The 26,196-nt window shown below is 42.3% G+C and overlaps 1 protein-coding gene across 1 annotated transcript; it reads left to right on the top strand.

The window, feature by feature from the left end:
- On the top strand, nt 1-25,232 carry LOC117532462 (voltage-dependent R-type calcium channel subunit alpha-1E-like). Its single transcript, XM_034195811.1, has 9 exons — nt 1-192; nt 2,088-2,252; nt 13,676-13,786; nt 13,867-13,947; nt 15,846-16,031; nt 17,050-17,141; nt 17,395-17,569; nt 19,483-19,610; nt 22,104-25,232. Exons 1-9 carry the CDS (start codon nt 52-54, stop codon nt 22,204-22,206), a joined length of 1,182 nt encoding a protein of 393 aa, XP_034051702.1. The 5' UTR covers nt 1-51; the 3' UTR covers nt 22,207-25,232.
- Nucleotides 25,233-26,196: the final 964 nt, after the last annotated feature.

Here is a 26,196-nt window from a genome sequence, read left to right as displayed (position 1 = left end):
CACTCAGTGGACGTGACGGAGGAGGACAGAGGTCCGAGCCACGGCAACAGGATGGAGATGTCCATTTTCTACGTCATCTACTTTGTCGTCTTCCCTTTCTTCTTCGTCAACATCTTCGTGGCACTCATCATCATCACTTTCCAGGAGCAGGGGGATAAGATGATGGAGGAGTGCAGCCTGGAGAAGAACGAGGTGAGGGACGATAAACAAAACCCTCTCTGTTTTTAATGACCCGTAAGCCTATTTTTGCAGCTTTTTTAATTTAATTGTTCACACTTTTCTGTCTCTCTTTTGCTTCCTCTTCTGTATTCTATTTTACACTTTTGGAAACCTCCAAGGAAGTACTTTAATTTACTCTCGTTACAAATGTGGACATCCCAAAATGATCTGATAAACGTTTAAACAAGACGTACTTCCTTTGCTTAAACGCTAGGACAACTTAAGCTCTGTAATGACTTTGGCCCGATTCCAAACCACACCCTACCCACTCCCACTCCGTGAAGGAGTGACACTCGCAGCTCAACGAGGCTCCCCCCTGTCAGATGGAGGGAGTAGCAGCAAGCTTTGGGACAAACTCCCCTCTCTCCGGCAGAAACAGGACATGCTGCTCAGATCAGCTTCTCTTTGACAAAACATTTAAATTAATAACTCAAATAAAACTCCAAACATCTTTAATTGTGTTTTAAACCTGATGTTTATAAGCTTCTTGCAACAGTCTGTACATATACACGACAAGGGGGGGGGGGGGGGGTTGTGAGGTGACGTGCAACAATATGAACCTTTCTGTCGGTCGCTTGTTAGCAGACCCTTCACGCGATGGCAGAGCGAACAGGTCCAGGCGTAGAGCGAGGGATCATTGTCCACTACGGACGGATACAATAAATAAAAAAATAAAAACGAAATGGGTCGCGAAATATACTTTGGTGGCCGTTAATATACCTGGGCAGCCCGCCGAAGTAAAGTCTATGTGTGGGAAACCCTGTCCTAAGTAATCGTTAATGCTGTTATCGTGAGGTTGTTAACATCGCAATTTATCAATCAATCAATCAATCAATCAATCAATCAATCAATGTTTATTTATAGCCCAATATCACAAATATCACATTTGTCTCAGTGGACTTCACAGTTTGTACAGAATATCACTATGACAATACGACACCCTCTGTCCTTAGACCCTCTCTCCTCAGACCCTCTGTCCTTAGACCCTCTGTCCTTAGACCCTCTGTCCTTAGACCCTCTGTCCTTAGAACCTCTGTCCTTAGACTCTCTGTCCTTAGAACCTCTGTCCTTAGACCCTCTGTCCTTAGACCCTCTGTCCTTAGACCCTCACATCGTACAAGGAAAAACTTCCAGAGAAAACCCACTTTATCAGTGGATGTTTGCTGGAACTACTTGTAAACAGCTTGTTTCCTGAGGGACACACACAGCGTGACTCCGGTCAGGTAGAGACCGGTCTCAAGTCAGCACCGCTGCAGACTCGCTGTTTGAGGGCTTGATAGCCCACTCCCCCTCCACACCGCTCCACACTCGTTGCTTTGGAACAGCACTTAATATGGCGGACCTTCCGCGCGAACGCGCAAACGGAGGGGTAGGGTGTAGGGTGTGGTTTGGAATTGGACCAAAGTGTATTTGGAGGTTACAGGAACACAGTGATGCTTATACTGTATGCAAAGTACACATGACCAGTCTTTTCTGTAAAGCCTAAAATAAACTTTTGCACAATACAAATGATAAAATCATGACAAAGATAACAAATCATAAACAGTGCAGGCTCAATTGAATTATTGTTTACATTACACAGTGACACAGAGAAGACAGTGATGCAAACGCTTCTATCAAGGCAACATCAACACAACAACAGAGGATAGGATAAACACATATGATATGACAGGAAATGAGATTTTGTCGTTTGTGTGTGTGTGTTTTAAGGGATGAGCTGCCAACACTCACAAGCATCATGTATTTGATTGATTTTGCTAACTCCTAACTGAACTGATGAGGCGGTATACCTCCTGTGAGCGGCCCAGCCCTTTGTATATTTTCTGTATGTGGCCCCCCGGCGTTAACCCCTTCTTCCTGTGTTTCAGAGGGCGTGTATAGACTTTGCCCTCGGTGCGAAGCCTCTGACCCGCTACATGCCTCAGAACCGACACACCTTCCAGTACCGCCTCTGGCACTTCGTGGTGTCGCCCTCCTTCGAGTACACCGTGCTGGCCATGATCGCTCTGAACACCATCGTACTGATGATGAAGGTGAGGGGGATGAAGAGAGGGAACATTCTGCAGTAGTACACATAGGCGGATTTTGCGGGGGGGGGGCAGGGGGGGCATTGCCCCCCCTAGTGGCTGAAATATGTTACAGCATTACTACTTCTAAAACTGTTCCAATACAAATATTTCGTATATCAATATTTAATAGATGTAATATAATGATTGTTACAATACAACTCTGAATAATAGCATGTTTTGTTTGAAATAATTTCATTTTTGAGCAGTCGCATGTTGTGACGCGTGTGTGTGTGATGTGTGTGTGATGTGTGTGTGTGATGTGTGTGTGTGGTGTGTGTGTGTGATGTGTGTGTGATGTGTGTGTGTGACGTATGAGGTTAAGGACACAAGTTCCCTCGCTTTTTTTTACATACAAGTGATTCAGCTATTGTATTACAATAAGATATGCGGCGATTTTTAAAACGTCCAATTTCTGGGACGTTTAAGGCGTCTACTTCTGCACTAAGTAGGACACTGGTTAATAATATTGTAGCGTGTTCAAGTAACCAAGGGATCAGTGGCGAACCGTGTCTATCACAACTGGACCTTCTGTAGACACACACCCCCCCCTCCTCCGCGGCATTATAATGTCCGTCTTTTCACTGAATTGTCGTCTTGAAAATGGCACTCACAACAATTCCGCAACAACTTCACCTGTTGCACTTTCCATTTCCACGTTAAAAACAATAAAACGGCATGAATTGCTTCGTCGCATTCATAGATCCTCTGCCTCGAGCCAGTTAACTAGCGGGCCTTCTAGAGTACCCTGGAACCGAGGGAAACTCTGGAAGAACACGCCCATTGGCTACAAATCAATATATGATTGGTTGATCAAACTTTCAGTCCAAACGTACGCTCTCATTCAGTGCAACGGCCAGGGCATTCGATCAAGGATGGAGAATACCTTGTTGAAGGATATTCTACCCAGAGACCCAGAACAAGATCTGATTGGTTGCTTTCTTTTCTAACACAAAACCACTGAAATGTGTAGAGCATGGTCCGAGGAGGACAAACAAATCAACGTAACACTGTGATATTACAGATCAACAACACGGATACCATTCTCATTTATTCATTTTATTACATTTTTTTAACATTTTATTTATATAATTAAATCGATGTTTTGTTTGTTTTATCTGAGTGTTCCAGGGTATTCTCTGAATACCTTGAAGGTCCTGACGGTTCGCCACTGCAAGGGATATAGTAGTTATCAAATAAGTATAAGATGTGCACAGTTATGATAAGTTTTACAGTTATGTAATGCACTGTTGTTGGGGGGAGAGACCGCCCCTTCCATATGAGTGTGTGTGTACGGCGGGCATGAGGCGTGCATGAGGCGTGCATGAGGCGTGCATGAGGCGTGCATGAGGCGTGCATGACGGGACGAGTTGTGTTCGTATGTGGAAAAGTCATACTCAGTGCGGTGAACGCTGACTTTATTGCTACTGTATCCGTGACCCCACGCAATAGTTGGGACTGTGTACTGACGACAGTACAAAATGTTTCCCCCCCCCAAGCGCAAATGTCAAACTGCGCCTATGGTAGTACATTTGATAGAAAACTAGAATAAGTTTTGTTGTCGCAGGTTCCACCAATATCTAAAGTTAAAGTAACTTTTACCGTCTTCTTTAACACTTTGTTTTTGAAAGTTTTCATTATAAGGAAAATCATAATGTCATTGAGCAGTGTAATACATACTGTAGATTCAACGTGCACATTTAAACCAGACTGCCAAAAAGCAGATCAAATATACCCCCCACCCCCAACCCAGTAAATGAGATAAGTATGCAGGTTACTTTGACTGTCTTCTATCAGGAAATGGACGGAGAGGAGTCACTATCTGAATCTTTAGGGTCTTGGTTGCATGAACATCAAATGGACACTGGTTTGAGTCCTGTGCTTATATAGCGCTTTACCTGGGGCCTGTTCTACGAAGCTGGTTCAACCTAACCTGGATATGTTTGAGTTAGGTTGGCCTAATCCAAAACATACGCGCTCTCGCTAAGCGGTCCTACGACGCTGGTTATCAAGTGGATCGTTCAAGCCAGCCGTGTCCTATCTAGTTAGGTGCGCGTTCACATGAGAGGGGTGGTATCTGGAGCATTCGACCAATCACAAACATGGAGAAGCGCACTGACAGCGCAGCGTCATACTTCCTGAATGAAAAGTCAACTATTATATTAGACATATGAAGAAGTTAAACTTTAAACATCCATGACTTAAACACTTGATCCAGGATCAAAGCCACAGAGCTGCACCTGCAAGGTGAATACAGCTGGTAACAGAACAAGTGTTTGAATGCGTACATTAACAGCTTTATGATATCACTGCCCGTCTAAAACACCATCTGACTTTCATTACCTTTGACTCCAGTGTTTCCTCAACTTAATGTGTTGCTTCAAATAATGCTTCTGCATCCAGTCTGTGACGCTGTGAGTGTTGCACGGCCAGATACGGCTCAGCTGACTCAGATCAGGAGATGATACATTATGAAGTGATATGGACTGTACTTAATGTGACTCTGATCCGGTTACTTATGTTGTGGCAGATATTTAAGTAAGCTTTCTTAACGCTAATGTTATAATAGTCAGATTGCTCTGAAGATGGAGGTGATATTCTATTCATGTTCACGTTCACACAGTCGGTGATTTTTGCCGGCCGTCTTTCCTGCAACGGCAGCTTTTCTGTATTTCCTTTCTCCTGTAATATGACTTGATCGCTTTAAACTCCGCACACTGAGCTCTGATTGGTCAGCAGGCGGTGCTTTCACTGAGTTGAGCTCTTAGCCTGCAACCTAACCTGCTCCGGAGAAGGTTAGCCGCTCAGCATCAGTTACCATGGAGATCTAGCCGCTAAAAAGAGAACCAGCTTCGTAGGACCGGAAAGCCGGAGCTTTCCCTGAAGTTAGCCGCTTAGCAAAAATCCAGCTTCGTAGTACAGGCCTCTGGTCTCTGCGAGTTTGAAAATGTGACTTTTTTTGTGTGACTTTTTCACGAAATTGTAAAAAAAAAGAAAAAAAGAATTATTTATATAATTCTGACTTTTTTGCTAGATTTTGATTTTCTTTTATGAACAAAGATCGGCTTCGCTCCGGGGACTTGTTTCTACTAACTGTCCCTGAGGAAAGTCTACACATCTTCTGATTATAAACAGTTTTGACTGCACATAGGCCAAAGATATTTCCCCCAAAAACGTGTAAAAAAAGAAACAATTTGACTTATTTGATATTCATGTTCTTGCACGATTCTTATTGTTTGTATTCTCAGATTGAATGTAAGTCACGTTGGAATCAAATGTCAGCTATGATCTAACATCTATTGACTTTCCCTTCACCATGTTAAGAGCTACCGACATTCAAGCTATACATTTCAAGAACACACGTCTCATTTCATAAGTTTACAAGCCTTCGTAAGTTGCCCGAAGTTTAACACACAGAAGGACAAATTAGCGTTCATAACGGACTGTGTTTATCTTTTGAGAAATGCATTAAAACAGCAATACAATCTGGTTGGTTTGATGAGTAGTAGACAACTCAAAACTGTATTTGGGTGTGAGAGGACTGGGCTATCACATGATCTAAAATGGTCTTAACCCCACTGGATATGTTAGGCCTAAGCTTAACTTAGATCACTTTTCTAAAAAATGTCCAATTTAGCAAAAAAACACTGTATTTTTATGATCAAATAGTTTACACAAGAGACGAGCACGACCATAAGACTAGACAAGCTGCATCAGGCCATCTACGGGCACCTAAACCCAGGACACATCTTCTGAACTCTTCTGTGTCTTATAGAGCTATAAGGAACTCATTGCCAAACTACCTCGCTGACATAGAGTCCAGAGCCTCTTTCAACAAGAGATTGAAGGCAGTAGCGTGACGTGGGGAAAACAATTAGGGGAAGCCAATAATACGTCCTTTCTTTTGGGTCGGGGGTGTGGTGGTCAATGTAATAACGTAACCAGATGAGTGATTACAGCACCCGGTATCATTTTACACACATTTGTATCAGATGCAGGACTTACACACGCCTGTTATCTAACCGACAGGTCCGTATGCACTCTCCAGCCGAAACTCTAATAAGCATTCATTCACAAACTAAATCAGGAGACCTTTAACGTTTTACATCCGATTCGTTCCTTTTTTCCTCGCTGTACACAGCTCCAGTTTGGGCATCAGCCTGTCATCAGATTGTATTTGTTGTTGCTGCTGTAGCGGAAGTTTAGTACAATTATTTTTTGATGAAATACTCCAAATCTCCACCCTCCATAATTGCACTTGCTTCAGTTGCTTGCTACTTTCTAACGGCGGTGAGAGTGGTGCAGTGACGCTATCTATCTTCTATCGATTAGATTTATGATTCGAAAATTATGAAAGTAGGGTAGACATGTGGATATTATCCGACTGAACAAAACGTGCATTTATCTAACAGGTTCGTTTTCCACTGACCTTATTTCCAGCTATTTTCCTAAATCTTATGGAGAAATCCCATTGCTTTCTGTCGAGGGAAACCGAGCGCAGCTTACTTCCGGGTTTTAGGACGCGTCACTGCAACACTCAGTTGATGCGATTTGATTGGATTGTGAGGCAAGGGAAGCCAGCCGCCTCTGGCTTCCCTTGGCATGGCCCTGACCAATCACAGGTTGGCAGGTGCATGACGTGAGCCTCATCTGATTGGTCAATCCCTCCATTTTTTTTCACCAAGAGAAGCCAATTTCGGCTGGCCTCCTCTCGCAGCAGAGAGTGCAATCTACTGTTTCACCATAACATCTAGAGGGGCGCTGTTTCACTCTTTGTAAAATACTCAATGAGAATGGGGGAGAGACGGGCCGGCAGCAACACACAGCAAAGAATTTCCGAAACTAAACGAAGTGTTTTTATTTATTTATTAAAATTATAACTACAATCCGAAAAAACAGGGGAAGCCTGGCTTCCCTTGGCCTCCGGGAGAAAACGCCACTGATTGAAGGGCCATCTACTAATGACCATGTACCCTTGCTGTGAACCCTAATTTAATTTGATCGCATGTTGTTGATGATATTGGTGATGTTTTTAATGTTGTTAATGATGTCAGGACTTATGTCCTAAATGTTGTTGTATTATTGTTGTATTGTTTTAAGTGTCGGACCCCAGGAAGAGTGGCTTTTGTCGAGAGCAAAGCTAATGGGGATCCTTAATTAACATAAACTGTAATTTAATGATTTCCCAAATGTAAAATAGACCCTCCATGGAAGCACGTGTGTGTTCGCCTTCCACTTGTTTGCTAAATGTCTTCTCGGCAACTTCTTCTGTCAGGAACCTGCGAGTGTTCACACGTTGGTTTTAAAACAAGCCGAGATGCGTCACTCTCAAGCGGGAGAAGCTGATGAGTCCGTTTCCAGCAGAGTGTGAAGTCTGCTGGTGTTCAGTGCTTTTCTGTCCCTCTGAACTTTGTATTGCATATTTCTACTTTGACTTCTATAGCTTTGTTTCATTAGGTAATGGATGTTATTGTTACTTTATTACCTCTCTATTGCACATTGGTCCCTTAACTTCTTTATTTATATAAACATCTGCTTTTATTTCTGTTTTATTTTTATTGCAATTTTTTGACTTCTTATGTTAATATTTGTACTTTGATTTTATTTTGTATAAATATATTTATTTTATACATTTTCTCTTGAATATCTTTACCTTTACCTTGTTTTTATAAGTATGTTTATTTTGTTCATTTATTTGTATTTTCTTTGGTATTTGATTGCTCATTCTTCCCTTTACTCCGATGTTTATGTACATATTTTAAAATATTCTTTAATTTATTACATTCTCAAATGGAGCGATTGTCAGGAAACCTTGCCTTTTTCTTCACTCTGTGCTGGTTGGAGTGAGACAGCCTGTATTAAATATTGATCGATAATGTCCAGAGGCTGCTATTTAGCATGACCTCATTAACTGAGGCTGCCTGCCCTCGAGGAATGGATCCTTTTATAGTGACACAGATGAGAGGTGAGCAGACTGAGAGACTATTTATGGGTCTGCAGGGATCTTCCATCAACCTGTAGATCTGCAGGAGGTTCAGAGGACTGGTGAGGGAACAAGAGAGAGAGAAAGAGATATTTATACATCTACATGTGTCCCCTCTTCTTCATGTCTCTTCTACATCAACATGTGTCCCCTCTTCTTCATGTCTCTTCTACATCAACATGTTCCCCCCTCTTCTTCTTCATGTCTCTTCTACATCAACTGTGTCCCCTCTTCTTCATTTCTCTTCTACATCAACCATGTGGTTCCCCTCTTCTTCATGTCTCTTCTACATCAACATGTGTCCCCTCTTCTTCATGTCTCTTCTACATCAACACGTGTCCCCTCTTCTTCATGTCTCTTCTACATCAACAGTGTCCCCTCTCTTCATGTCTCTTCTACATCAACATGTGTCCTCCTCTTCTTCATGTCTCTTCCTATCACATTCCTCTTCTTCATGTCGCTTCTTAGCATCAACATGGTGTCCCCTCTTCTTTATGTCTCTTCTTCATCAACATGTGTCCCCTCTTCTTCATGTCTCTTCTACATCAAACATGTGTCCCCTCTTCTTCATGTTCTCTTCTACATCAAACATGTGTCCCCTCTTCTTCAATGTCTCTTCTACATCAACATGTGTCCCCCCTCTTCTTCATGTCTCTTCTTCATCAACATGTGTCCCCTCTTCTTTCATGTCTCTTATTATCAAACATGTGTCCCCTCTTCTTCATGTCTCTTCTACATCAACATGTGTCCCCTTCTTCTCATGTCTCTTTCTTCATTCAACATGTGTTCCCCTCTTCTTCATGTCTCTTCTTCATCAACATGTGTCCCCTCTTCTTCATGTCCTCTTCTACATCAACATGTGTCCCCTCTTCTTCATGTCTCTTCTACATCAACATGTGTCCCCTCTTCTTTATGTCTCTCTTCATCAAACATGTGGTCCTCTCTTCTTCATGTCTCTCCTACATCAACATGGTCCCCTCTTCTTCATGTCTCTTCTACATTAACATGTGTCCCCTCTTCTTCAGGTCTCTTCTACATCAACATGTGTCCCCTCTTCTTCATGTCTCTTCTTCATCAACATGTGTCCCCTCTTCTTCATGTCTCTTCTTCATCAACATGTGTCCCCTCTTCTTCATGTCTCTTCTACATCAACATGTGTCCCCTCTTCTTTATGTCTCTTCTTCATCAACATGTGTCCTCTCTTCTTCATGTCTCTCCTACATCAACATGTGTCCCCTCTTCTTCATGTCTCTTCTACATCAACATGTGTCCCCTCTTTCATGTCTCTCCTACATCAACATGTGTCCCCTCTTCTTCATGTCTCTTCTACATCAACATGTGTCCCCTCTTCTTCATGTCTCTTCTACATCAACATGTGTCCCCTCTTCTTCATGTCTTCTACATCAAATGTGTCCCCTCTTCTTCATGTCTCTTCTTCATCAACATGTGTCCCTCTTCTTCATGTCTCTTCTTCATCAACATGTGTCCCCTCTTCTTCTTGTCTCTTCTACATCAACAGGTGTCCATCTTCTCATGTCTATCTAATCAACATGTGTCCCCTCTTCTTTATGCTCTTTCTTCATCAAACATGTGTCCCTCCTCTTCTTCATGTCTGCTCCTACATCAACATGTTGTCCCCTCTTCTTCATGTCTCTTCTACATCAAACAGGTGTCCCCTCTTCCTTCATGTCGCTTCTAACATCAACATGTGTCCCCTCTTCTCATGTCTCTTCTTACATCAACATGTGTCCCCTCTGCTTCATGGTCTCTCTTCATCCAACATGTGTCCCCTCTTCTCCATGTGTCTCTTCTACATCAAACATGTTCCCCCTCTTCTTCATGTCTCTTCTACATCAACATGTGTCCCCTCTTCTTCATGTCTCTTCTGCATAACATGTTGTCCCCTCTCTTCATGTCTCCATTTCTACATCAACATGTGTCCCCTCTTCTCTTCATGTCTCTTCTACATCAACATGGTGGTCCCCTCTCTTCATGTCTCTATCTCATCAAACATGTGTCCCCTCTTCTTCATGTCTCTTCTACATCAACATGTGTCCCCTCTTCTTCATGTCTCTTCTACATCAACATGTGTCCCCTCTTCTTCATGTCTCTTCTACATCAACACGTGTCCCCTCTTCTTCATGTCTCTTCTCCATCAACATGTGTCCCCTCTTCTTCTTCATGTCTCTTCTACATCAACATGTGTCCCCTCTTCTTTATGTCTCTTCTCCATCAACATGTGTCCCCTCTTCTTCTTCATGTCTCTTCTACATCAACATATGTCCCCTCTTCTTCATGTCTCTTCTACATCACCATGTGTCCCCTCTTCTTTATGTCTCTTCTTCATCAACATGTGTCCTCTCTTCTTCATGTCTCTCCTACATCAACATGTGTCCCCTCTTCTTTATGTCTCTTCTCCATCAACATGTGTCCCCTCTTCTTCTTCATGTCTCTTCTACATCAACATATGTCCCCTCTTCTTCATGTCTCTTCTACATCACCATGTGTCCCCTCTTCTTTATGTCTCTTCTTCATCAACATGTGTCCTCTCTTCTTCATGTCTCTCCTACATCAACATGTGTCCCCTCTTCTTCATGTCTCTTCTACATCAACATGTGTCTCCTCTTCTTCATGTCTCTCCTACATCAACATGTGTCCCCTCTTCTTCATGTCTCTTCTACATCAACATGTGTCCCCTCTTCTTCATGTCTCTTCTACATCAACATGTGTCCCCTCTTCTTCATGTCTCTTCTACATCACCATGTGTCCCCTCTTCTTTATGTCTCTTCTTCATCAACATGTGTCCTCTCTTCTTCATGTCTCTTCTACATCAACATGTGTCCCCCTCTTCTTCATGTCTCTTCTACATCAACATGTGTCCTCCTCTTCTTCATGTCTCTCCTACATCAACATGTGTCCCCTCTTCTTCATGTCTCTCCTACATCAACATGTGTCCCCTCTTCTTCATGTCTCTTCTACATCAACATGTGTCCCCTCTTCTTCATGTCTCTTCTACATCAACATGTGTCCCCTCTTCTTCATGTCTCTCTTCATCAACATGTGTCCCCTCTTCTTCATGTCTCTTCTCATCAACATGTGTCCCCTCTTCTCCATGTCTCTTCTACATCAACATGTGTCCCCGCTCTTCTTCATGTCTCTCTACATCAACATGTGTCCCTCTTCTTCATGTCTCTTCTACATCAACATGTGTCCCCTCTTCTTCATGTCTCTCTACATCACATGTGTCCCCTCTTCTTCATGTCTCTTCTACATCAACATGTGTCCCCTCTTCTTCATGTCTCTTCTACATCAACATGTGTCCCCTCTTCTTCATGTCTCTTCTACATCAACATGTGTCCCCTCTTCTTCATGTCTCTTCTACATCAACATGTGTCCCCTCTTCTTCATGTCTCTTCTACATCAACATGTGTCCCCTCTTCTTCATGTCTCTTCTACATCAACATGTGTCCCCTCTTCTTCATGTCTCTTCTACATCAACATGTGTCCCCTCTTCTTCATGTCTCTTCTACATCAACATGTGTCCCCTCTTCTTCATGTCTCTTCTACATCAACATGTGTCCCCTCTTCTTCATGTCTCTTCTACATCAACATGTGTCCCCTCTTCTTCATGTCTCTTCTACATCAACATGTGTCCCCTCTTCTTCATGTCTCTTCTACATCAACATGTGTCCCCTCTTCTTCATGTCTCTTCTACATCAACATGTGTCCCCTCTTCTTCATGTCTCTTCTACATCAACATGTGTCCCCTCTTCTTCATGTCTCTTCTACATCAACATGTGTCCCTCTTCTTCATGTCTCTTCTACATCACCATGTGTCCCCTCTTCTTCATGTCTCTTCTACATCAACATGTGTCCCCTCTTCTTCATGTCTCTTCTACATCAACATGTGTCCCCTCTTCTTCATGTCTCTTCTTCATCATACAGTGTCCCCTCTTCTTCATGTCTCTTCTAATCACATGTGTCCCCTCTTCTCATGGTCTTCTACATCAACATGTGTCCCCTCTTCTTCATGTCTCTTCTACATCAACATGTGTCCCTCTTCTTCATGTCCTCTTCTACATCAACATGTGTCCCCTCTCTTCTTCATGTCTCTTCTACATCAACATGTGTCCCCTCTTCTTCATGTCTCTTCTACATCAACATGTGTCCCCTCTTCTTCATGTCTCTTCTACATCAACATGTGTCCCCTCTTCTTCATGTCTCTTCTACATCAACATGTGTCCCCTCTTCTTCATGTCTCTTCTACATCAACATGTGTCCCCTCTTCTTCATGTCTCTTCTACATCAACATGTGTCCCCTCTTCTTCATGTCTCTTCTACATCAACATGTGTCCCCCTCTTCTTCATGTCTCTTCTACATCAACATGTGTCCCCTCTTCTCATGTCTCTTCTACATCAACATGTGTCCCCTCTTCTTCATGTCTCTTCTACATCAACATGTGTCCTCTCTTCTTCATGTCTCTTCTACATCAACATGTGTCCCCTCTTCTTCATGTCTCTTCTACATCAACATGTGTCCCCTCTTCTTCCATGTCTCTTCTTCATCAACATGTGTCCCCTCTTCTTCATGTCTCTTCTACATCAACATGTGTCCCCTCTTCTTCATGTCTCTTCTACATCAACATGTGTCCCCTCTTCTTCATGTCTCTTCTACATCAACATGTGTCCCCTCTTCTTCATGTCTCTTCTACATCAACATGTGTCCCCTCTTCTTCATGTCTCTTCTACATCAACATGTGTCCCCTCTTCTTCATGTCTCTTCTACATCAACATGTGTCCCCTCTTCTTCATGTCTCTTCTACATCAACATGTGTCCTCTCTTCTTCATGTCTCTTCTACATCAACATGTATCCCCTCTTCTTCATGTCTCTTCTACATCAACATGTGTCCCCTCTGTGGAAAGAGACTCTGAAAGTTTCAGGAACAAAGATTCTCTCTCTTTTTGATCCATTTCTATAAAAACCTGTCTGAAAATGAGCTGATCAGATTTTGGCCACTTGATGATGTCATAACGATGTTTAGTCTTGTGTAACCATTAGCCAATCAGCAACCAAGGTAACCCCCCCCCCCCCTTATCACCTGAATCTCCTCCTAGAGCTCCATTGAGTTCTTTGTAACCAAATGTCTCTCAGAGGGGCGTGGGGAGGGGCTCCTTATTTTCATCTAAAGTAACAGACAGAGAATCAGCACTTTGGAAACAGGGCTGAAACAGAGGGGATTATGGGTAATGCTGACATGATCTGTTTGGTGTTTCAGCCAATCAGAGACAGGCTCTGGATATATCTGAGACCTGTGATATATTGATGAGAAACAGTATAATAGGGGGCCTTTAAGTAATCCACTTTCTGTATCTTTCTCCTAACACGTATGTCTCCCCTTTGCTCAGTATTACTCCGCCCCTCCAGCGTACGAGGCCGTTCTGAAGCACCTGAACACGGCGTTCACCGTCCTCTTCTCTGTGGAGTGCGTCCTCAAGATCATGGCCTTTGGTTTTCTGGTGAGGAATAAAAAAGATTACCAACCTGCATGAATGTGGATTTCAAAATCCCTCTCACAGAATCTCTACCGTTTCTGCAGAACTACTTTCGAGACACGTGGAACATCTTTGACTTCATCACTGTTTTAGGAAGCATCACAGAGATCGTGGTGGATGTGCAGGTAAGAAAAACATCGGGATTTTATTTGTATTTGTACTGCAGCTGTTCCTCCTGTAGCATGCAGTATTCATACAGTAAGGTTGTACTACATAACTTCGCCCCTTGAACTTTTAACCTCTTGCTTTTATATCAAGGTTCAAAGGCTTTATTGTCAAACGGCGAAGAGACATTTAAATCCCAGGCTCCTCCAACAATGCAACACACATTCACCTCAGACATTAAAAGAAATAAAAAGGGTTTTAGAGCAATAATAAAGTGCAGGAATAAGTCAAACATATACATATAGGGCCCTTCTCACTTCTCTTATTTTTCATTTCCTCGCTCCTCGCTCTCGGTCTCACCGGAAGTCTTATTTCTGCCGGAGGAGCGAGGAGCGATAATGGAGGAGCGATAATCGAGGAACCACCAGACCATCCTTCGATGAAATCCTCAGACACTCGCCCCGCCCCCTTACTGTGTATCGCTCACTGATTGGACGATGCAGCGCATGCACTGATCTGATGCTTCTTGACATGAGAGCAGTTTCACAGCGGAGTGAAGAAAACACATGAACCTCACGGGAGTCACTCCTCAGTTTATACGACGCAAGGATTCCATTTAACCGAAGTGAGAAGGGCCCTTAGACTACAATAGGGGACGTGACTATTGCCACTCACCATGGATTGATACTGTGATTTTGAGTTGGACTCGTGCGCTCTCAAATTACGACCACGACATTCTTGCTATCAATACAATTGATTAAACCCAAAACAGTGTGTGGTCGAAAACTGACTGCTCACACAGCCTCAATCAAACAACAACAAAAACATAAAATGGGCACAACACAGGATGTCAAATGAAATACTGAAACACTCCATACTCTAATACGAGCAGGCATGCATTTTAAAACTGTGTGTGTATGAAAATACTGATTAATACCTAAACACACACATATTTATAACAGGTGCAACATTTAGGTATTAACACAGATTTTGTGACAGAATACACAGACAAGCATTGCTTATGAATTTAAAAATTAACAAAATATATTATGATAATATATTGCATACAGTATCTAAAGAATGCACAATACTAAATATGTCAGAATACTATATACTGTACATACTATATACATCACAATAGTGAACAAAGTGGTTGCAGTTTTTTCTCAAATGTAAATGCAGTGACGCAGTGTGAGTACAATATAAATCTATTATGTATTTTATTATGTATGTATTTCAACAAGGACCATGCATACTGTCAAAGAATATTTCTGTCTTTACTCCTAGATATTTAACCTTTTCTGTGTGTTGACATTTACGACCAACCCTGGCTCTGTTATCTCTCTTAAGGAATGGGAGGCTCCAGCTATCTTGATAAACCAGTTCAACTCTCGGTCACAAAATGGTTTACGGCTGTGAGAACACTGGCTTTGAGGCCATTAAGGGTCAGACGCAAGTGATTCAGTGGGCCCAGCTGTTTAGTCTATCTCCCCAAATATGTTGTTTACTCTCGCTGAACTAGTTAAAAGGTCTATCCAGAGATAGGCTGGGCAGAATTGACATGGCAACCCACCCGTGCAGTCAGAACCTTTGGCTGCTGTGACTTGTGATATGAATTCTCCGGCCGTTATACTTGTGAATAAACTATATACAACTCTCCTCGTGTCTCTCTGAGTCCTGACTCTCCATTGCTGCAGAAGTTTCCCTTACACATACGAATACATTAATCTCAGAAAAGAGAAGAGATGAATTATGCCAGATTTGAGCTAATAGCTCATTTCCATCGGCAGTCCTTATTGAAATTACACATATTGTACTGAAGAAACACAAAAAGGAAACCAAGAAGCTGTGAGGTATTTCTGTTTTGATGAGCTGCACCTGTACCCTAACCCCAGTTTCCCCGCGTGTCCTCCTGCAGTTCGTGGACACGTTCAACATGAGCTTCCTGAAGCTGTTTCGAGCGGCTCGTCTGATCAAACTCCTGCGTCAGGGTTACACCATCCGGATCCTTCTGTGGACCTTCGTTCAGTCCTTCAAAGCTCTGCCGTACGTCTGCCTGCTCATCGCCATGTTGTTCTTCATCTACGCCATCATCGGCATGCAGGTGAGCAACACACACTGTGGAGGGGGGGTTTAATATACTACATATAGCATTTTTATCCACGCAAAATGAGTATAATACTATATGTGTGTTTCTCAGAGGTGGGAAGTAGTGGAGTAAAAATACTTTGTTACTGTACTTAAGTACGTTTCTCTGGTATCAGTACTTTACTCCACTACTTATTTTTCTGATGACTTTTTACTTTGACTTCTTACATTTTGAACACAAATACCTGTACTTTCTACTTCTTACATGTTGAACTCAAATACCTGTACTTTCTACTTCTTACATGTTGAACCACAAATACCTGTACTTTCTACTTCTCACATGTTGAACTATCAAATACCTGTACTTTCTACTTCTTACATGTTGAACTCAAATACCTGTACTTTCTACTTCTTACATGTTGAACACAATACCTTTACTTTCTACTTCTCACATGTTGAACTCAAATACCTGTACTTTCTACTTCTTACATGTTGAACACAAATACCTGTACTTTCTACTTCTTACATGTTGAACACAAATACCTGTACTTTCTACTTCTTACATGTTGAACTCAAATACCTGTACTTTCTACTTCTCTCATTTCCCAAACAGCTGGTTCCTTTAGTCTGAATGTGTGTTTGATGCGTGATCATTATTCTTTAGAGTCATTGCGTGCCTATTGATTTGAACACGATCCGTGTATCCATCATTTCCTGGTCTTCTCTAAAGAAGAGGGACCAATGGAAACGTTGTCATGTTGCCGTTGTTCAGCATGGAAACATTCATTAGCTAACAATGACATTATTGTTCTATTAATATAAAGGGAGGTCAGGTACTCTTTAAAGCAGCTGCTAGTTATGGGTACTTTTTACTGAAGTACATTTCAAAGCCTCTTTACTTTCACTTGAGTAAAGAAGTTTAGTCAGTACTTCTACTTTTACCAGAGTATCTTTCAACACGAGTATCTGTACTTCTACTTGAGTAAAGGATGTGTGTACTTTTGACATCTCTGGTGTTTCTGTGTTTTAATCAGGTGTTTGGGAACATTAAGCTGAACGAGGAGACTCACATCACGCAGCACAACAACTTCAAGTCTTTCTCTGGAGCTCTGATGCTGCTGTTCAGGTAAAACAAAACCTCTGCAAACAAAACAAAAAAGGGAATATTTTAACTTTTTATTTTGAACAATACCTGATGACTGTGACTGTGTGTGTGTGTGTGTGTGTGTGTGTGTGTGTGTGTGTGTGTGTGTGTGTGTGTGTGTGTGTGTGTGTGTTGTGTGTGTGTGTGTGTGTGTGTGTGTGTGGTGTGTGTGTGTGTGTGTGTGTGTGTGTGTGTGTGTGTGTGTGTGTGTGTGTGTGTGTGTGTGTGTGCGCAGGAGTGCCACGGGAGAGTCATGGCAGGAGATAATGTTGTCATGTCTCGGGGGACAGAAGTGTGAGACGGACACCTCGCTCCCCCCCGCAGTACCAACATCCGACCAGGAGGGGGGCTGTGGTTCTGACTTTGCTTATTTCTACTTCGTCTCCTTCATCTTCTTCAGCTCCTTCCTGGTAAAACTAGAGAGTCATGTGACCGTGCTGTAGTTCCTTTATAGCCCAACATTAGCCACCTTTAGCTTAGCGGTGGTGACGTGAAGTCATGTGACCGTGCTGTAGTTACTTTATAGCCCAACATTAGCCACCTTTAGCTTAGCAGTGGTGACGTGAAGTCATGTGACCGTGCTGTAGTTCCTTTATAGCCCAACATTAGCCACCTTTAGCTTAGCGGTGGTGACGTGAAGTCATGTGACCGTGCTGTAGTTACTTTATAGCCCAACATTAGCCACCTTTAGCTTAGCAGTGGTGACGTGAAGTCATGTGACCGTGCTGTAGTTCCTTTACAGCCCAACGTTAGCCACCTTTAGCTTAGCGGTGGTGACGTGAAGTCATGTGACCGTGCTGTAGTTCCTTTATAGCCCAACATTAGCCACCTTTAGCTTAGCGGTGGTAACGTGAAGTCATGTGACCGTGCTGTAGTTACTTTATAGCCCAACATTAGCCACCTTTAGCTTAGCGGTGGGGACGTGAAGTCATGTGACCGTGCTGTAGTTCCTTTATAGCCCAACATTAGCTACCTTTAGCTTAGCAGTGGTGACGTGAAGTCATGTGACCGTGCTGTAGTTACTTTATAGCCCAACATTAGCCACCTTTAGCTTAGCAGTGGTGACGTGAAGTCATGTGACCGTGCTGTAGTTCCTTTATAGCCCAACATTAGCCACCTTTAGCTTAGCGGTGGTAACGTGAAGTCATGTGACCGTGCTGTAGTTACTTTATAGCCCAACATTAGCCACCTTTAGCTTAGCAGTGGTGACGTGAAGTCATGTGACCGTGCTGTAGTTCCTTTATAGCCCAACATTAGCCACCTTTAGCTTAGCGGTGGTAACGTGAAGTCATGTGACCGTGCTGTAGTTACTTTATAGCCCAACATTAGCCACCTTTAGCTTAGCGGTGGCTACGTGAAGTCATGTGACCGTGCTGTAGTTCCTTTATAGCCCAACATTAGCTACCTTTAGCTTAGCGATGGTGACGTGAAGTCATGTGACCGTGCTGTAGTTCCTTTATAGCCCAACATTAGCCACCTTTAGCTTAGCGATGGTGACGTGAAGTCATGTGACCGTGCTGTAGTTCCTTTATAGCCCAACATTAGCCAACTTTAGCTTAGTTGTGGTGATGTGAAGTCATGTGACCGTGCTGTAGTTCCTTTATAGCCCAACATTAGCCACCTTTAGCTTAGCGGTGGTGACGTGAAGTCATGTGACCGTGCTGTAGTTCCTTTATAGCCCAACATCAGCCACCTTTAGCTTAGCGGTGGTGACGTGAAGTCATGTGACCGTGCTGTAGTTCCTTTATAGCCCAACATTAGCCACCTGTAGCTTAGTGGTGGTGACGTGAAGTCATGTGACCGTGCTGTAGTTCCTTTATAGCCCAACATTAGCCACCTTTAGCTTAGCGGTGGTGATGTGAAGTCATATGACCGTGCTGTAGTTCCTTTATAGCCCAACATTAGCCTCCTTTAGCTTAGCGGTGGTGACGTGAAGTCATGTGACCGTGCTGTAGTTCCTTTATAGCCCAACATTAGCCACCTTTAGCTTAGCGGTGGTGATGTGAAGTCATATGACCGTGCTGTAGTTCCTTTATAGCCCAACATTAGCCTCCTTTAGCTTAGCGGTGGTGACGTGAAGTCATGTGACCGTGCTGTAGTTCCTTTATAGCCCAACATTAGCTGTTTACTTCAGAAATTCGATCTAGATTGATAAACAGCCCTAGAGGGGGTGAACTAGAGATAATAACTCCTTTTAAACACAACAACAATACTTCTGTTGATTTATTTTTACAGGATTATTTCTCTGAGGCTGATATTCCCCCCCTCTTAACTTCCCACATCCCCTCCTATAAATGAATATCGTCCCTCCTCCCCTCTTCAGATGCTGAATCTGTTCGTGGCGGTGATCATGGATAACTTTGAGTATCTGACCAGAGACTCGTCCATCCTCGGCCCTCATCACCTGGACGAGTTTGTCCGGATCTGGGGGGAGTACGACCGCGCCGCCAGGTGAGAGCCTGCCGCTATTAATGCTAACGTTTCTTTAACACTGCTGCTGTGCAATATACAGATGCTACAGATTACACTGCTTCAAATTATGTGGTCAACTGTCATGCTGATACATATAATCTGCATTAATCTTTTGTGGGAAGTTAGTTAATTATCTGTTTTCATAAATGTACCACTGAGCCTTTACTCCCCATTCACCCTGCACTTTCAGGCTGTAATGAAACTAAATACATGTTGTTTACATGTACAGTACCACGATGTTGCACCTCTTCATCAACATGTGAGGAGAAAAACTTGTATATTTGAATTGTTATCCTGTAAAATGCTGTTATTTCTCTTAAATGACTTAAATCAGAGTAATATTCTGCTAAATCAACAACTTTAATTTTGAAATGTAAAATGTATTTTCTCTGAATATAACCCCTTCTTACAGCTATGTCATGTATTACTGTTGTAACTACAATACTCACTAAAGTGTGAGTAGAAAATCAAAGACAAAACAAACACAGATTTTCTTAGTTTCTTTCTCATAAATATGTTTTTACATCATCAGAACTTTTTCACTATGTATCACTAGTATAGGACACTAGTTTTCATCCTGTAAATGTGTGAGTTTTCTCTCCCTCCTATTGTCTTTGTTCCCCTCCCCCCTTACTTTGGTGTTCGCGGTCAAATTTGACCGGTCCTGTTTTAACTGCTATTACATTAACACAACAACCATTAATCACCACCACATTGCATTTAACACCCTTTCAAACTGTACATATTGTATCAGAATACTGGTATACATGAAGAACTGCAGTAAATATACAAAGAACAGACACTGAACATGTATTGCGTGTGCCAGGTGTGATTCATGTGGGGGGAGGGGCACATAAGAGCGGGAAATGTGTCAAATTGTTCTGTGTGTGTGTGTGTGTGTGTGTGTGTGTGTGTGTGTGTGTGTGTGTGTGTGTGTGTGTGTGTGTGTGTGTGTGTGTGTGTGTGTGTGTGGGTCTAGCATTACTATACTTGTGGGGACCTAAATCTGTTTACATAGTCACGTGTGGGGACTGGCTTCCCTTATGGGGACAAATTGGAGGTCCCCATAAGGGGAATCATTAATTTTAGGGTGAAGACTTGGTTAGGTTTAGGATTAGGGTTAGGGTTAGTGTTAGGCATGTGTTGGTTATGGTTAAGGTTAGGATAAGTCTCCAGGAAATGCATGTAAGTCAATGTAATGTCCCCTGAAGTGATGTATACATGGTGTGTGTGTGTGTGTGTGTGTGTGTGTGTGTGGTGTGTGTGTGTGTGTGTGTGTGTGTGTGTGTGTGTGTGTGTGTGTGTGTGTGTGTGTGTGTGTGTGTGTGTGTGTGTGTGTGTGTGTGTGTGTGTGTGTGTGTGTGTGTGTGTGTGTGTGTGTGTGTGTGTGTGTGTGTGTGTGTGTGTGTGTGTGTGTGTGTGATCTGATCCGGATGGTTACTAATTCCTTTTCTTTATGGCGGTCATGTTTGACCGGGAACACCATGGTTGTTACAAAGTTGACTAAATCATCCAAAATTCAATGAAAGTGGTGATCAGCAATTTTATATATTCAAATGTCTACTGACTGTGAAGGATATCATGAAGCCTTAATGCAATCAAATGTAAAACAAAAAAGTTATGATTGATGAAAGTAGTAAATCGGTCAGATTTGACCCGAAGACAACAGGAGGGTTAAAAGACTGAGTATTTTTCTTGTAAATGTACAACTTATATGTTTTTCTCTTAGTATCTATTGCTTAATGTCTATTGCTTCTAAACTAGTTGCTATGGAGACAACTGACTTTCACTCATAATTGTGACGATGCAATGTCAAATATATACTACAATTTTCTTTCTTAGTGTCTAATATTGGATGTCAAACGCACTATTGGCTTGCAACAGAAATAATTGACGGCATATAAAGACATCTACTCATGATCGTGGGTGTTTCTCAATGTCGAGGACGCTTGCTTGGTTGCACATGTCTTCCGAGTCACTTGCTTCAGAAGCGAGGCAAGAATCCTTCCTAGCCTCGGAAAACAAAGAATGGTGGAACAGGCTAACAGGTGTGCGTCATATGCGAGGCCCCGCCTTACATGGAGCGCAATTTCCGCCAAAGATTTGGAAATTGGTCCGTGCGCAAAGCATTGTGGGGATTTTAAGACCGCGGAGTCTACACATGTGCAGCCTCGACATTTCTCGCTACGAAGTACGCCGGCCTCGGTAGGATTCCAAGTATGCTGGACATTGGAACAGTCCTTCGGCGGCACTCGATGACGTCGTATGCTTGAAATAGTGGCTCTGGAGCAGCCTTCCTCGACATTGAGAAACACCCCCTGACAATGCAATGCTTGTTTAAACTAAGTATGTGTTTATTACAGATTTGTTATTTGGCTGTTTAAATGTCCTGAAACTGCTGCGGTGAGGAGAGGTCTGCTCCTGACCCCCTGCCGTATCTGAGTCTCTAATGAATGTTATTCTATCTAACAGCGGCAGGCTCCATTATAAGGAAATGTACAAAGTTGTCCGCACTATCTCCCCCCCGCTGGGCTTTGGGAGGAACTGCCCTCACAGGGTGGCCTGCAAGGTTTGACTCTTAGTGTGGGATCCTTCCTCACCTCCTCACCTCCTCCTCCTCGTTTCCTTCCTCTCCTTTCCTGCAGCCTTGCTTCACTTTTAGAGGCAGTCAAAGAATGATGAGGCTCAGGGTACTAAGACACAGGAAGACCCTCGACGTACCAGATCATAGAGTCCTGGAAATGTTGAGTACCCCAAAGTTTTATGTTAGAAATGTACAGTAGGGTCTCCAGCACATAGAAACTGCCGGATGCTAACCTGCATATGTTGGGAAGTTAGCACAATTAGCATACATTTGGTTAATTAGCATATGCAGATAGTAAAAATAAAATGGCTGAATTTGACAATTTTGTGGTTTCGGAGGTTATTGAATACATTTTCTGACATTTTTAGAATCTAAATTGGCTTTTTTCACCAGAAAGTGGCCATATTTGTAGTCCTGTGGTCAGATTTTGATGAACTTTGAAGTTTTAGGGGACTCAAACTGCCATTGTTGATCTTAAAAATGGCAGATATTGACTCAACATTCTCGATAATCTCCAAAACCACACCAAAATTGTCCAAATTAGGATAAAAAATTGCATTGTTTTGAGTCCCCTACAACTTTTCAATAGACCCAATATTCATCAAAATCAGCGCAGTACTACTAGCACCAATTTGGCCATTTTCTGGTTTAAACTGCCATATTTGATCCTGAAAATGTCATAAATGGATTCAACATCTTCAAGAACCCCCAAAACCACTCCTAAATTGTCCAAATCGGCCAAGCCATTGTTTTAGCTACTGTCTGCAGATGCTAAGTAAGCTAATTAACACAACTCGTGCTAATTGTGCAAATTGCCCAACATGTTCAAGTTCGCATCCGGCAGTTTCTATGTGCTGGTGACCCTACTGTACATTTCTATCAGAACACTTCAACATGTCCAGCTCCACTATGCTGGTAACTAGACTATCATGCAGGTTTTTAATTGTAATAAGTCTAAAAAGCAGAGGAATCCTGTGTCTCTCTACCTGTTGGATCTGCTCAGATCCAGAGTCGGCCATCTCTTTGCTCTTCCTGTTTCCCACGCTTCTATGCCCGTCCGGCAGCATAGAAAGAATTAACCTGTTTTAATTTCTCCTCTCTTCCTCCCTGCTCCTGTGTGAGGCCTTGGATTAACCCTCTCTCTCTTGTTTTCCTCCTTAACTCCTTATTCACTTCCCCTCCTTCCTCCCATCCTTCACTCCCTCCTCTTCCTCACCAGTGGTCGTATCCATTACACTGACATGTATGAGATGTTGACCAACATGTCGCCCCCTCTAGGCCTGGGGAAGAAATGCCCCTCCAAGTTGGCCTATAAGGTAGATTAAACATCAGAGGACCCATTCATCTTTAAGCAGGACAGAAGCAGGAAAACATCCTTTAGTTTGACACACGTTAAAAATAACAAGGCATTTTCTCTGCTTGTTATTTAACGCAGTCAGAGGTGGAACGTAACTTTTAGTAACATTTTGAAACTGGAATTTGCTTTGGTATCTGGTGGTGCGAAAATAAACAATCAAGGATAATAAAAATAAGTATTTTTAAGAAACAATTTAGCATTAAAAAAGGATGCTTGAGACAAGTATTTTACTGACTGTCCTTTACTTTATAAATCAAATGTATTATTAAGTATTTAAGCCACATTTAAATTGAAATGTAATTATACAAATGCCCTTAAAAGCTAAAAAAACTAAAACTCTTAGGACGTCTAACCCTAACCCTTCTACTCACATACATACAGAGTGGTGCAGGAATGAGTCCTAAAACCTAGAAATTAGTCAACAAGTCTGCAAAGTAAATATTATATTTTGATATTTTTGTACTTTAGTAAGATTTTAAATGCAGGACTTTTACTTTTGAAAACTTTTTGTTCTTTACGTATTAGATTAGAGCAGGGGGGTCAAACTCAATTTCATCACGGGCCACATCAGCATTATGGTTGCACTCAACGGGCCGGTTGTAACTTTAAGACTATATAAAAATACATATATAAATATTTCATATATATAAAATAATGTATTATTACATTATTGCCTCTGCATTGGATTATTATCGGATAGGGAAATAACTTCATAACTAACTCCGTCTGAAAGCAGAAGTCTAGGGCAAATAATTGCAAGTCTCTTCAGTGAGAATGTCACAAAATAATTTTAAAATAAAAGCCAAGTTCTGGAAAAGAAAAAAAAAAGGAAGTGACATTTTGAAAAAAAAGTAACATTTTGAAAAAAAGTCTAATTTGAGATGCATTGTGGGAGATGTAGTTTATGGGCAACGTGCTTCTGTAAAGCGGCATGTACCCGTATAATACACATATATTATTTGCAAGCTTTTGTGGGGCCGCATGAAATGAAGTCACGGGCCGGATTTGGCCCCCGGGCCTTGGGTTTGACCCCCCTGGTTTAGATGTACTTTATTGATCCCAAAGTGAAAAACTGTTTTGTTCCAGCTGCTTTGTCATACATGTAAAACAAACAGTACGTTTATACGACATCTATAGATTATACAATTAGTAAGAATACACTATAATACACCAACATCCTACTAAAACTATATACACACAAGATTTTATAAACACAAGACAAGTGTGCAAAGTATATATTGTATTTTATGAATAGATCGAATGGATTTTAGATGCAGGACTTTTACGTACGTCAACAAATCGGAGTACTTCTTCCACCTCTGACTGCAGTAACGCTTTGTGAACTCAGGTGATGTTAGTTTTGCTTCATGGCAGCAATGAAGACGTAATGTTCTGCTTTGATGGAGTTTATCTATCAAAGAACAAGAAGTCAGAGAGTCGTCAATCGTCTCCTGAACCTCATCATTTGTAGAAATCCGCCGTCAGATATTCCATCGCTTTACTTCTTTGTTTCCTCCTGTCTGCATGCGCCTCCCGATACAGCCCAGTGTGTGTGTGTGTGTGTGTGTGTGTGTGTGTGTATGTGTGTGTGTGTGTGTGACATGTGTGTGTGTGTGTGTGTGTGTGCGTGTATAATGTGAACATGTGTGTGTGTGTGTGTGTTTCCTCCTGTCTGCATGCACCTCCTGATACAGCCCAGTGTGTGTGTGTGTGTGTGTGTGTGTGTGTGTGTGTGTGTGTGTGTGTGTGTGTGTGTGTTTGTGAACGTGTGTGTGTGTGTGTGTGCGTGTATAATGTGAACATGTGTGTTTCCTCCTGTCTGCATGCGCCTCCTGATACTGCCCTGTGTGTGTGTGTGTGTGTGTGTGTGTGTGTGTGTGTGTGTGTGTGTGTGTGTGGTGTGTGTGTGTGTGTGTGTGTGTGTGTGTGTGTGTGTGTGTGTGTGTGTGTGTGTTGTTGTGTGAGAGCATGCATCATCACATTACTGCAGTGTGTGTTTAATCTTCTCCTTTAAAACTAAAAACTGTTCAGATCGTTTTCAGGAGTTTTAATGTTTTTATTTTATCACCTTCGTTCTTTGTTATTTTAAAGATTGCAAATGTGTTATTTGGAGAACAGAATCAATGCTTCTCAGTAAAGAAATCAAAGCGATCCTCTCTGTCCTCCTGTGTCGTTCATTGCAACAAAACAAACTAACTAACATGTGAAGGATGCTCAGAAAGGCTGTGGTCGCTCATCAGTTCTGTCAAATGCTCAATTAATTACATTACATTACATTGCATTTAGCTGACGCTTTTATCCAAAGCGACTTACGTACATTCGACCAGGAAGACACAAACTTGAAGAAAACAGAATCATAAAGTACATCAGGTTTCATAGAGCCAAACATTTCAAGTGCTGCTCAACTGGCTTTAGATAAGCCAGTCCTTTATTAGTTTAAAAGTGCTTCGTTAATAGTTCTATCGCTCGAAGTGGAGTCGAAAGAGAACAGTTTTCAGTTGCGCCGGAAGGTGTGTAAGCTATCTGCTGTCCTGATGTCAATGGGGAGCTCATTCCACCATCTTGGAGCCAGGACAGCAAACCCACGTGTTTTTCGCTGATGGGAACTTGGGTCCCCCTCGCAG

Source organism: Gymnodraco acuticeps, unplaced genomic scaffold, assembly GCF_902827175.1.
Source record: "Gymnodraco acuticeps unplaced genomic scaffold, fGymAcu1.1, whole genome shotgun sequence".
Lineage (NCBI taxonomy): Eukaryota > Metazoa > Chordata > Actinopteri > Perciformes > Bathydraconidae > Gymnodraco > Gymnodraco acuticeps.
The sequence above is the reverse complement of the archived record's forward strand: the minus strand, read 5'-3'. Positions and strand labels throughout refer to the sequence as shown.

Excerpts from the sequence above, each read along its gene's own strand:
- LOC117532462 (XM_034195811.1), top strand. The coding sequence starts at position 52 with ATGGAGATGTCCATTTTCTACGTCATCTACTTTGTCGTCTTCCCTTTC. Across the intron at positions 2,253-13,675 it reads CCATCGTACTGATGATGAAG|TATTACTCCGCCCCTCCAGC; the intron begins GTGAGGGGGATG and ends CCCTTTGCTCAG. Across the intron at positions 17,142-17,394 it reads GCTCTGATGCTGCTGTTCAG|GAGTGCCACGGGAGAGTCAT; the intron begins GTAAAACAAAAC and ends GTGTGTGCGCAG.